The following is a 13,575-nucleotide window of genomic DNA, read 5'->3' as shown; positions in this document are numbered from 1 at the left end:
CCTGAAGACCTGAGTAATTGAAGACCTGAAGACCAGTAATTTGCCACAGTAATCTGGCAGGGTAAGTCTGGCTAGTCTTCCCTTAAATCTTCCACAGTTGCTTTGGCTCCTGGCCTGAAATAATTTTAACTGATTTCAATGCACACTTCAGTGGACATACATGGGCAAGTAGAGACTAGTTGGAGGTGTGGCTTCCATGTAGCCTGTTGGGTGCGATTATCTTGATGGAGTAAGGACAAGTACATAAGGTATATGATCATAATAATTTGGTTCAGATGTTTCTACCACAGTTTGGTAACAAAGAACTGGAGTGTCCTACAGTGACCTTGGACCTCAACTCTACTAAATATCTTGGAATGCCAGTTTTGAGCCAGACCTTCATCAGTACCTGACCTCTAATATTCTCTGGACCAAAAAGTCAAAAATGAAACACTGACTGTGAACTTGTCATGGAAGGGCTTTTCCTGAGGAATGGAGGCTCCACATAAATGTCCATGGTGTTGGAATAAGATGCCCAACAAAATCCTATCAGTGCAATGGTCAGGTCTTCACAAATTTTTAGCAACATACTATATAAGACTCAGAATGAGTACTAAGGAAGGCAGCAGGCACAATTAGGGATTTGGTTATTGTTAATGTACGAATATCCATTAGGCCAAGAACTACTCAACAAAAAAAAATGTTTGATGGCAGGTGGAACCATCTGCCATCTCTGCGCTCCCAGCTGTACCCTTCCTTCAACTATTTCCAAGACAAGAAGTCTTATGCTTCCTGTTTTTCTTTAGTTTACATAATGTAATGAAACCGTTTACGTAAGACTCTGTAATGGGTAAGCATTTGGACTGGAACACCAACGACATGAGAAATTGCTTACCACTCAAGTTTTCTTTGAAGGCCATTGATCTGTCCAATTCTGAAGTATTGATTTAAGATAGGTTCCATCTCTTTTGTGAAGGCATACTTACTTTTATCATCAGAAAGATGCCTTAATTATAATGGCAGTTGTGATTTACAAGTATTTGCTGACATATCCTGGAAATGTCACTAAAATTGCTGAAAAGCAATATCCATCTCCTTTTTAATAAGGTTAAGTGAGCTGAGATGTCTTCAACTCTGTCTGTCAGTGATATCGGCTATACATCACTAGGATGTGCCACCATCTTCCAGGAAATAAGTGTGTGACTGAAAATAATTAAGTGAACACTGTAATTTAATATAGAAAATCAGCAGTTTTCTCTGGCAGGATGTGGGTATTTTACAGTGAAGCACCAGTTTTGTTTAGATATTACAATGCGTCCTATACAACAATATAAATTGGTCCTGAAAGTTGACCTCCCTCTTCCATTACCCTTTGAAGTCTTTATTAAACATTCATGAACCACTACTGAATCACACTATAAATCCATAAAAAAGGTTAGGACCCTCAAGAAATTTAAAATAAGACTTTTTGTAAAAATGGAATACTGTACAATGGTGTAAAGGTCTGCTTTAATCCCTATAATTTAATAGCAATTTCATCAAAAGACATTTATTTAACCATTTTGGGAGTTTTGTTTTTTGAACTCTATCTAAACTGGGGTAAACTCCCTGTTAGATGCACCCATGCATGTCATAGGCTGGGCTCAGGTAGGAACACTTTTTTTTTTTTTTTTTGTCGATGGGTGGCTTATGTAATAAGGTGGACTTCTCAGGTTTATTAAATCAGGTTGGCATGATAGCGTGGGATAGATATTAAGAAGTTAATAAAAGTAAATATACATACCACTATAAAATTTAATGTTGTTCCCTTGAATATCATTGGTTATGTCTTGCTTTGGGGAACTTCTTGTAAAAATAATTTAAGAACATTTCCTTCTGGAAAAGAATACATTTTTTCCCAAGGCTGTCACAGAAGGCACATTAGCTGAGAACGCTACCATGAAAGCGGGTCATGCTGACTTTTTATTGCATTATAAGTCTGGAAAATCTAAGAAAAGCTCAATTGTCTTGGTTTTTTTGTTTGCTTTTTGATTACATGATAATTTTGTATTCTGTTATCGTGTGGTGTACAGACAACCTCTGGGCAACAAATGTCATCCTAACTCCTCAAACATAAGGACTTCAATTTTTATTTAATGTGTAAATTAGAAAAGTGGTTTTTGGCTATTTCTTTTCTTTTCTCATATCATCTCACCCGGAGACTATCCAGTGTTGTCTCTAGGGTTGGTATTACCCAATGCCAGAACTTCTGGTCCTACCCCATTCGTGCTTAGCTTGTATTTAGGATTAGGCACTAAGCAGGGTGGTAAGGTTAGGTGACAGTTTGGAAGGGGTTAGGGACCAGGTAGGGGTATTAGGGTAAGAATGATTTAAGATTAAGCACCAAGGAGGGAAGGCTTAAAGTTAGACAATAGGAAGGGGGGTAAGGTTAGGCAGCAGGTGGACTATTTCTCAAAACACCGGCACATTGGTGGGGGATGCCCACTTTCCTGTGTGGGCAGGGTCGGATTTATACTGTTTTTTCCCCTCTAGGCCAGATGGCTTGTGATGCCCACTCCTATTTTTGACCCAAACCAGGCTTTGATGCTGATATCTACACACACCAGATTGTGTTATTGACCCTGAAATCTAGGCAGGGAATGCCCTGCAGCTGCCCATATTTGAGTCATATATAATTTATTACCTGTGGGAATCAGCTATGGCCAGCAGTGGTAATTTCACTTCGTTTTGCATTTCTGAAAATTATCATGCAGATTTATCCAGGGAGAGGAGCGAAGACCCCAATTTCAGTCCATTGAGATATAGCTTTTACACCTGGTGCTTATATATGTCTGCTCGCTGCGGGAAGGGCACTGGCTGCTTCTGTATGTGGTCTGCCCCTTGCCGTGTTTCCAGGGTATTCAAAGCAATCAACTGAGAGTGGGACATGGTTACACTGGTTAGGAGAGTGACCAATATGGGAATGTAGGCAAGATGAAAATGGGCAAAAGCTGGATAAATGCTGGGGGGTATGTTGCCACAAGGGGCAATGGCACCCTAGGCCATGGACTGGGTGACCCTATGAGAAATCTGGCCTCCTTTGTGGGAGGATGCAAGCAGCATTATTTATACCCGGCTGCTGATAAATAGTCTCTTGGAAGTTTTGGGATAGTGATTTGAAAGAAGCTGCCACCCGTGATGAATATGGCCACTTTGACCCTTGTGCACATCAGCATGCAAGTGGATAATTAGAATTACCTGCTGCCCAATGGGTAAAGGAGGCAGCAGGATTAATTGGGAGGGATAAATACTAGAGTTTTAAGCATGCGTAAGCCCAATCTTTCTGCAACCCAATAATACAATGTGGTTAAATAGGATTGGCAGTCCTTTGTGTTGCCCGCACTGATGGTGTTACCCGGAGTGGTCTGCACCCCCAGTACCAAACTAAAGACTCTATTGCATATGTCTATAATGCCAGCCTAATAAAAGATCTAATTGGTGCCTTATATCCAGTACAGTTCACAGTCCCCAGTAAAATTGATCTTTGGTTGGAAAGTGCCACAAAAACAATTGCCCCCTTGGGAATCATGTGGTGTTTCAGGCTGGACTTGAGGCAGACATAAAAAATGCTAATCAATGCAGTTCTGTATACAATAAAACATACATAAATGTATTTTTTTTTAAAAAGCAAGATCAAACACCTGAATTTTGGATCAGCCGCTTACATTTTCTGCGCAGCAAAGCTTAGATTTGGAAGGGGAAAGGTTCCACAAGGAGCCAACCAGTTTGCCAGCAGTTCTATTGTGTTAACATGGACCGTGCTATTAGGGGAGAGCAGAATGAGAGATGAGCTTGTCAGTCTTCTACTTCTCTGTGTGCATGGGGGTTTTCATCCACAATCCAAACACATAGCTGAATGTTATATGGTTTCTAGCAAATAGGTGCAGATGTAGTTGTAGAAATACATTGTGGTGTACTGTGCGTCCGGTCAGCCCAAGTTCCAATGGCACTAGATGCATTGTGATTCACCATAGGTCCTTTGCCAAGATGTGTTTTGGTATATTCCTTTGGAAGGGATTTTTGATATTATTAACATACAAATTCAATTCCGCAAAAAAAAAAGTTTGCTTTCTTTTCAATTTAATTTCTTTTGTATAATATTTAAATGTATTTATGTTAAATTGCTCCAAATCCTTTTTGTCAGTTTGATTAGCATCAGAATGGAGTCTGAGAGAGACATAAATGACATCAGTGCTATTTTCATGTCATTCCCTCGGTGTGGAAGACAGTGAAATGTTCTGTTACCTGTGTGTGCATTGTGTACATAAGAAAAATTAAATGAAAAGTTCAGATATGATAATATTATCTGCAATTGTTCTGCGCTTTGATGCACAATAACTTTATCAGCATAATTGGATCTCTCTTGGATCTTAAAGCCCAAATCCAGGTAGATTTAAAAGACACCAATGGATGCAGCTCTGTATTTAATAATTCATCATTAGTTTTTTTTAATGCAAGCACCTAAGTTTGATTTTTAGCCACGTGCAGTCACCTGTAGAGCAAAACCTAGACAGGAAATGGAGAAATAACCAACCAATTGTGTGCTTTGCCTTCATATCCCTTCACAGTTCTTGTCCCATTTACCTTTCTGACCTGATAGAAAAATACCCCCCTAGTTGCTCTCTTCGCTCCTCCAATGACTTCTAATGACTTCCTCACTCATAACCTCATCACACGCAAGACTACAAAACTTCTCTTGAGCTGCCCCGACTCTCTGGAATGGTCTTCCTCGTCCTATGTGGTTTGCTCCTACTTTCCGCTCAAAACCCATCCTTTAAAACTTGCCTACCTGTCTTCTTCTGTCTCCTAAACCCTCACTACTCATCCACCACTCCATATCTCCCCTCCTATTGTGTTCTACTTCTACAACCTCTTAGATTGTAAGTTCTTCGGGGCAGGGTCCTCTCCTCCTCCTGTGTTACTGTCTGTATCTGTCTGTCATTTGCAACCCCTATTTATTGTACAGCATAATTGTGCTGCTGTGCTGACATTCGAACTGTCAGATAGTTTATTCTTGCCTATATAAATGATACTGCAAATGGTAAAGGAAAATCACTTGTTAAAAAAAAAACTTTTAGCGTTTTTTTGATGATCACATGACCAGAAACTTATTGCAATTAGGCTGGTGGGCATGTACTATTCAAGCCATGGCCACAAGTTACAATTACCTGCTGGGTGAAGAGGCAAAAAAGTGATATCACTGATATGTAGTTGTGTGGATCAAAAAAAAATGGGTGGTTTTGAAGTTTACTCAATAATGCCCATGTGTGACCCAAAACACCTTGAAAGCGTGGATGATGTAATGAGAGCTGGTATCTTCTGGCATCTGACTACGCCAGGGCAATACTGTTTGCAGAATGTTGATTGGAGGGCAACTGAAATACAAACCAGAGAATGTAATTGGCAATATTTTAGGGTAAATATGCAGAAGATCTATAAATAGGTCTTGGCATTTAGCAGAGCTATGTAGACCTTAGAACTAGATAGAAATACAAACCATTTGGTGAGTGAAACAACTAACCAGTATGTATTCCATCTTTCTGTTTAGCTGTGTGCCTGGGGTTCAGCTATAAATAACGCCTATGGGTACAAAATAGTAAAGTGACAGAATATTTTATAAGAGGCACTTGGAGGTTTTCGATCACTGGCGTCTTGTGGAGCCTCAGAAATGTGCGAGCACTGCTGTAAAATGCAACAGAACGACTATGGTTATGACTTTGTACTTTACTTGTGCGTCACCATTGGTCATTCCCAGTGCTCACTATTGTGATGGGCTTTAGTTATGCATAGGGGCTTAAGTCAGATCCCAAAACCATAGGAGCTTGGCCACTATTTTCATATCTGAGCCCCAGCCTTCTGGTTCCCAAAGTGCTATAGAGGTGCAAGCATAAGGAGGTGACTTCCATGAAATGTTAGTGCAGCTATAATATTTTGCATCCTAGTACCCCGGTTTGGCTTCTATGACCAGTTACTTTGTGTTTCCTTATGTAACCAGACCCACTGCATGCCAAATGAGGAAATGTGCTACTTGCATACCATATCATAGATTACATTGCTAATGAACTGGTCTTCTATGTGTTTTGATACATTACATTTGCTACATGCTTGCACATTGGTGACCTCCTGTAGGACGCAGGAAATCCATACTTTCTTGAGTTGTTCCTGTTGAAGAACAGATTTTCCTTATCCTATGTACCATCATGAGCCAATGAGTGTGAAGACTGGAAAACAAACTAAAGGTGCAATTCCCAACCAGGGATCCATGGAACCCTGGAGTTCCTTCAAAGGTTGGCAAGGGTTCCTTGGGCTGTGTCAGATTGACCTCCCATGGGCCAACTTTCCTTGGCAGAGCAAGTTGCATGAAACCAAGGATCTTATTAGCTGTGTGGGAACATTCTTCCCACTGAAGCATTTTTGCCATTGACCTATTATAGCAGGGGTTCTCCAACACCTGAAAATGATCTAAAGGGTTCTTCAGGGGTTGAAAGGTTGAGAAAGCCATTTTTTTTAATCTTTGCTACTTTCTTTGCTGGAAAGCTTGGCTTGCTAAATGAAGTGAAAACATTACACAACTTCTGGCAGAATCTAAAAACACATTGCTCACCCCACACGTTTAATATTTTCCTCCTCTGCTTTCTTGTAGGGTTGAAAGAAGAGAGCGAGCTCGGTTGAAGACTGTGAAATTTAATGCAAAACCTGGAGTCATAGATTCTAAAGGGGTAAGTACACAAAAAACTATACATACATAAATATATCTATTGCACTAGCTTCTTGCTAGTACAAGTGGTAAATGTGTACAAATTGTGATATTGTGTAATGTTGAACATTTTATTGTAAAGCAATAAAAAAAATTCGTAAGGATAGACAAACACCAAAAATGACAGTATACAAGCATATAAATCCTTATATAAATAAAGAAATTAATATAATAAAAGTAAAAATAACACAGGGTAAAAAAAACTTCCCACTTTTTTTTTTTTTTTGCAATAGCAATTATAACTAAAAAGACACAAATAAATGCAGCTTGTTTTATTATTGAATGTACTTTTGTGAATGCAAGCAGTATTGATACCAGAATTTAATTTATCAGTATCTTGAATTCCCCATAGAGCAAAGACAAAAGAACAATACCTTGTTAGTAATATGGGTGTTGAAAGAAAAAGTAGGGAATTCCTGGCATAGGCACTTAATTAAAAGTTTCAAAACAGTTTCCATAAAATACATAAAATGCATGGACAAAGATAAAATATGGTGACTTTGACAGAGATTACTAACAATAGGCTAGCAAAAATTGTTTCTGACGCGTTTCGCAGATGAAACAGCTTCTGAATATTCATTTAATCTGCGAAACGCAGCGGTTTCATCTGTGCAACACGTCAGGAACAATCTATGGACACATACCTGTATGTCTTACAGCAAAGATCAGACTGATAGAGAAGCAGCACAAAGAGTCAATCAGGTGTATTGTTATGGTCATGTGATAATGAGTAAATGATAGGAGAAAAGAACAAGAATGAGTTCAAATATTGTCCATGGTAAGTATTGCTTAACTTCTGCAGAAGACAAGGTCTCCTGGGATTTGGGACTGGATGGAATACAAATCCCTTGCTAAGTTATACACCCCCCCCCCCATTTATTATTGTTCTTTATATCTGTTTGCCTGGGGTTCAGCTTTAAAGAAAATAATGGCATTGCACGCAGAGAGAGACTCAAGTGAAGCAAACTGTTCCACCGAAAGCTCCGATGTTAGAAAATAATGGGGCGTAATTGAATTTCGTCTCACGGCACCATAGAGACTGATGCGCCAGAGCAGCATGATGATACATCACTGCTATTATTATTACATTTAGCTTGCAGAGTATCACTGTTTCTGAATGAAATTGCGGCTGATTAATGAGTCAAAGATTATAATTAAAGCTAATTAATTTAGTTCTGTGATTGTTGTGACAGGCATTTTAAAGGATGACGGTTCTCCATGTTCCCGAACAGAACAAAATAAAACATTTTAGTTGGTTTACAGACCATTCGGCACGTTCTGTGCCTGGGCAATGGTTTGTTGACAACTATTGGCATTGTTTTTTGGCTTCTTCGCTTATAGGGCCAAATTGCACATAAAATATATTATTTTGGATAAAAGCAGAAACCACCTTATAGTTTCTTAGACTGGGTTCTCATTTGTCTTTTGCATTGAGCCTGATTTATTAAAGCTAGCCGAGACTGGAGAAGATAGACTATCATGCGGGAACCTGGGTGAACCAGCAAACCTGGAATGGATTTATTAAAAATCATTTTCTATTAGTTGGCAAATGTTTCCAATCCCGGATCTGATCCATCTCAGGTTTGCTATGTCATCCAGGTTCACCAATGATAGTTTGTCTTCTCTAATGCACCTGACCATTCATAACTAATAGAATGCATCAATGTACATAAGGCAGCCATTCTCAACCAGGGTTCCTCCAGATGTTGCTAGGGGTTCCTTGGACTTGCTTATTGACCACAATGTTTTAGTTGTCTATAAAGGTGTTATTCTAGCCACTACTGTGAAGGGCATTCTTTCTACTGGCCAACAATTTAAGGGTCTTTTTCCCATTGACTTCCCCCAAAAAAAGACATTTTCATCTCATTTAGAACTGATTGGTCAAAAGAACTCAGTGATTGGTATCATCCATTATTATATATTCTCATCCAGGTTTTTATGGATCCCTAGGGTTCCTCTGGAGGTTGTTAGGGTGCATTGAGTAATGAGCAATTTGGACCTCTTAGATGAGTTTAACTAACTCTAATGTCTGTAAGGGTGACATTCCTTTTACTGGCCAGCAATGTAAGAGGAATTCTTCCCACTGGCCACCAAACTAATGTACCGTGAGCTGTGTATATAGTAATTAGAATGGGTTCCTTGAAGACCTGAAAGTTATTATATGGTTTCCCCAATGGTAAAAAGTTAACAAAACACTGCTCTATTATATATGAAAAAACAGACATGTTTTTAACTTTATTATCCTTTTTTGTTAATATTTTATTTGTTTTCTGTATGGCCGTTAAGAACCTATAACAATAACCTTGCCCAACAAAACAAATATTGAGAAATGTATACTTGCACCAAACATATTGTATGTTCTACCAACATTTTCTTGGAACCTTTTATTTCACAATCCAAAAGCACACTGTTAGGCTTAAGGGATTTTGCAGAACTTTGGTCACCTGTGAATGGTTAGCATAGTTGGACACAGACATAGAATTTCAACAAAGCATAGCCACAAGCTTGCCACTCATTAGTTTACCATGCTCAAGCTCTATCCAGTTCCTTACCTGCGGTCCCTAATCCTGCCCAGCCCCATCCACTGACACACCCCATTCAATGCACGTCAGATTATGAGAAATGCTAATTCAGAGGTTGTATGAGAAAAGTAGACTGATCAGGGCTTTTGTTTTACTTTTTCAAAACTTTTCACCCTCTCTCTATTCTGTTTCTTAGATACCCACGTCCAATAATTCTGCTTTCCAACGACTGCGCGATGCATGAATGAGTGCTGTACATACAGCATCGTTCTGCTCTATGGAGTAGGCAGGGGCAGAACGATAGAGCGGCACCCTACTGTGCTCTCTTCCCTTCACTTCCATTATGATCATTTGTCTTCCATCGTCCGTGGATCCGCCAGGACGTTCATTCAAACGATGGACGACAAGCGTTGTAAACACGCAAGATTCTCATCCGATATCAGCCCTGAGCCTATTATCAGGCGAGAACTATTGCACATGTGTATCTAGCAATACAACGTAGACACTTAGGCTACATACACATGTCAGATGATTCTCAGCCTAAAATCACCTCAGGACTGATATCAGATGAGAATCAGGTGTGTAACAATCATAATGCAAGTGAAGGGGAGAGAGCACAGTGGTGTGCCATTCCGTCGTCGTCCCCCTCTCCATAGAGCAGAATGGCACTGTATGTACAGAGCTCGTTCATGCATCGTTCAGTCTTTTGTCATGAAAGATCTTTTCCAATGACAATTATTGCACGTGTGTACCCAGTCTATTTGTTCTTTAGGCCAAGATAACAACCAGGAGGGATATTTACACCCTTTGAATTAACACAGCAATGTGCTCTTAATCAGTCCCATCAGCTAAATCTAAGTTTTGGGGGGCAGGTTCACTTTAAATGCCTTCTAACTAATATGTTTGAAGAACAACATGTTAATGGAAGTTGTCAGGATCAGTAGGTTATACCACTATGTTCCAAAATAAAAACTGCTGGGTTAATAATGTTACTGGCAGACAGCATTATAGATGTGATTTTTTGATATTTCATTTAGTTACAATTTAAATTGGAAAACTTATATCATTTACTACCCATCTCCTTTGTTTTGATGGCACCATTTTCCACATATTCACATCAAACTCAAAACCTGATCTTACCCACCAGACTTCATTTCATTAACAAACTTCGTTCTCCTGCAAATGAAAAATACGACTGACGTGGAAAAGTCAGATGTGAATTTATGGCCCTTATCTACCTATTGATGGTTTAAAATTCAATCAATTTCCAGGTTGTTTTCTTGCAATATTGTCTCTCTGCTTCGTCATTATAAACATCAGCCTCTCCCGATTCTCATTATGCCTTATCCACACTTCTGTGATTGCACAAACAAGCTGTTCGCTCTCATTTCAGACATATTAACATTTTCCTGGAACGACACCTCATAGGTTACAGTGCAGCGTGCCTCAATGTGCTGATTCCTTCTAATCATAGAACATCGATGTTGTTGTCATTTCATTCTCATTACAGTACATGTTTGTCTTCCGTTCAATGGAAACTTACTGTAAAAATGTTTTTGTCATTTGTCATTATTTCTGAAAGAGAGAAACGAAAGGGAGATGGAGACACTGCTTCGACAAATGATATTCTTGTGTGAGGGTTAAGGGGTGCTAGACTTTTTAAAGTGGTCCTTTTAGTAACTTCTACTGGTGTACTTTAGTAAATTCACTTCCATTATGATCATTTGTCTTCCATCGTCCGTGGATCCGCCAGGACGTTCATTCAAACGATGGACGACAAGCGTTGTACACACGCAAGATTCTCATCCGATATCAGCCCTGAGCCTATTATCAGGCGAGAACTTTTGCACATGTGTATCTAGCAATACAACGTAGACACTTAGGCTACATACACACGTCAGATGATTCTCAGCCTATAATCACTTCGGGGCTGATATCAGACGAGAATCAGGTGTGTAACAATCATAATGCAAGTAAAGGGGAGAGAGCACAGTGGTGTGCCATGCCGTCGTTGTCCCCCTCTCCATAGAGCAGAATGGCACTGTATGTAGAGAGCTCGTTCATGCATCGTTCAGTCTTTTGTCATGAAAGATCTTTTCCAATGACAAATATTGCATGTGTGTACCCAGCCTATTTGTTCTTTAGGCCAAGATAACAACCAGGAGGGATATTTAGACCCTTTGAATTAACATAGCCATGTGCTCTTAATCAGTCCCATCAGCTAAATCTAAGTTTTGGGGGGGCAGGTTCACTTTAAATGCCTTCTAACTAATATGTTTGAAGAACAACATGTTAATGGAAGTTGTCAGGATGAGTAGGTTATACCACTGTTACAAAATAAAAACTGCTGGGTTAATAATGTTATTGGCAGACAGCATTATAGATGTGATTTTTTTATATTTCATTTAGTTACACTTTAAATTGGAAAACTTATATCATTTACTACCCATCTCCTTTGTTTTGATGGCACCATTTTCCACATATTCACATGAAACTCAAAACCTGATCTTACCCACCAGACTTTTTCATTAACAACCTTGTTCTCCTGCAAATGAAAAATACGACTGACGTGGAAAAGTCAGATGTGAATTTATGGCCCTTATCTACCTATTGATGGTTTAAAATTCAATCAACTTCCAGGTTGTTTTCTTGCAATATTGTCTCTCTACTTCGTCATTATAAACATCAGCCTCTCCCGATTCTCATTATGCCTTATCCACACTTCTGTGATTGCACAAACAAGCTGTTCGCTCTCATTTCAGACATATTAACATTTTCCTGGAACGACACCTCATAGGTTACAGTGCAGCGTGCCTCAATGTGCTGCTCTTCCTTCTAATCATAGAACATCGATGTTGTTGTCATTTCATTCTCATTACAGTACATGTTTGTCTTCCGTTCAATGGAAACTTACTGTAAAGATGTTATTGTCATTTGTCATTAATTCTGGAAGAGGGAAAGGAACGGGAGATGGAGACACTGCTTCGACAAATGATATTCTTGTGTGAGGGTTAAGGGGTGCTAGACTTTTTAAAGTGGTCCTTTTAGTAACTTCTACTGGTGTACTTTAGTAAATTCATGACTTCACAATATACAGCTGCTGTATTGTTTTTGTAAAAAAAAGATTTTAATATTTAATGGCAGTCCAGTGATGTTGACTGGGCTGAGTTAATGGCATCGGTCTGCTGCAGGCAGGAGGAACATGTCCCAGACTTCTCTTGCAAAGTGATCAGACTACAATATTGTAAGTTTGTAGCAAACCACAAGGTGAGAGGTTGTAGCCAGCGCTGATTTGTAGAGAGTTGCATGGCTGTATAATTTCTGAGCCGACATCTACGTCTAGGACAGTGTTTCTCAACCAGGGTTCCTCCAAAAGTTTCTAGGGGTTCCTTGAGCAATGGTCAATTTGGGTTAGTTTTATAGTCTCCAATCATCTTTTCAGCTTTCTATAAGGGTAGGAGCCTTCTTCTCATGCCCAGCAATGTAGGAGCTATGTTTCCCACTGACCTCCACACTAATGTACTGTGAGCTGTGGATGTAGTAATTATAGAAGGGGTTCCCTGAAGACCTGGAAGTTGTTTTATGAGTTCCCTCATGTTTAAAAAGTTGAAAAGCAATGATATAGGAAGGAGATGTTGACTTTGGATGATGGCTGAAAAAATATGGGGCTGATCCTCTGAAATGAAGGCTTTGTACTGGGAAATCTGCAATTAATTTCTGGAAGTGTCTCCTCAAGATACTCACTGAACATGCTGCACTCCTAGATCCACTTTAAGCTCTCTTTCAGTTTGTCATGTTGCAGTGATTAGGTGGCATAGGCACAGCTGGTATTCTGCACAAAAATGTAACCTATAAAGGGGTAATCTGGAAAGACTGAGTGATCCTAAAGAGAAACTGTCCCAATCCACCAAACTCAACTTTACTTGCTTCAGCTAACCCCCAAAATCATATGGTGTTGGAGTTTACCTTGGTGGTATAGATAATGTGCATTGCCTACAGTATTTCCAGCTGGAGAACTTCATACATAAGAGAGGGAGCCTATAAGCAGATTTCCCAATGGAATTGAGACTGCACTAATCTTAGATTCCTCTGTATTTAGAGACTGCTGAATCATTACCCAGCAGTAGTATGGATGTTCAGATCCAAGTTAAAGTCCAATTTGATCAGAATATCAGTCATGCAATTTGGTTTTAGAAGAATTTAATAACTTTAATAATCAATCTATGATCTGATGCTGAGATAGCCCATGATGTCATTGGACTCCAGTGAATGGATAGG

General features: G+C 39.4%; 1 protein-coding gene across 1 annotated transcript in view; it reads left to right on the top strand.

The window, feature by feature from the left end:
- The window catches only part of DLG2 (discs large MAGUK scaffold protein 2), a 767,759-nt gene that overhangs the window by 704,913 nt on the left and 49,271 nt on the right, over positions 1–13,575 (top strand). Inside the window, exon 17 of the mRNA XM_072398627.1 lies at positions 6,662–6,737. Coding sequence (XP_072254728.1) covers positions 6,662–6,737 — 76 coding nt within the window. The remainder of the gene's footprint in view (positions 1–6,661; positions 6,738–13,575) is intronic.

Source organism: Pyxicephalus adspersus, chromosome 1 (genome assembly GCF_032062135.1).
Source record: "Pyxicephalus adspersus chromosome 1, UCB_Pads_2.0, whole genome shotgun sequence".
Lineage (NCBI taxonomy): Eukaryota > Metazoa > Chordata > Amphibia > Anura > Pyxicephalidae > Pyxicephalus > Pyxicephalus adspersus.
Note: the sequence above shows the minus strand (reverse complement) of the source record. Positions and strands in the feature narration are given on the sequence as shown.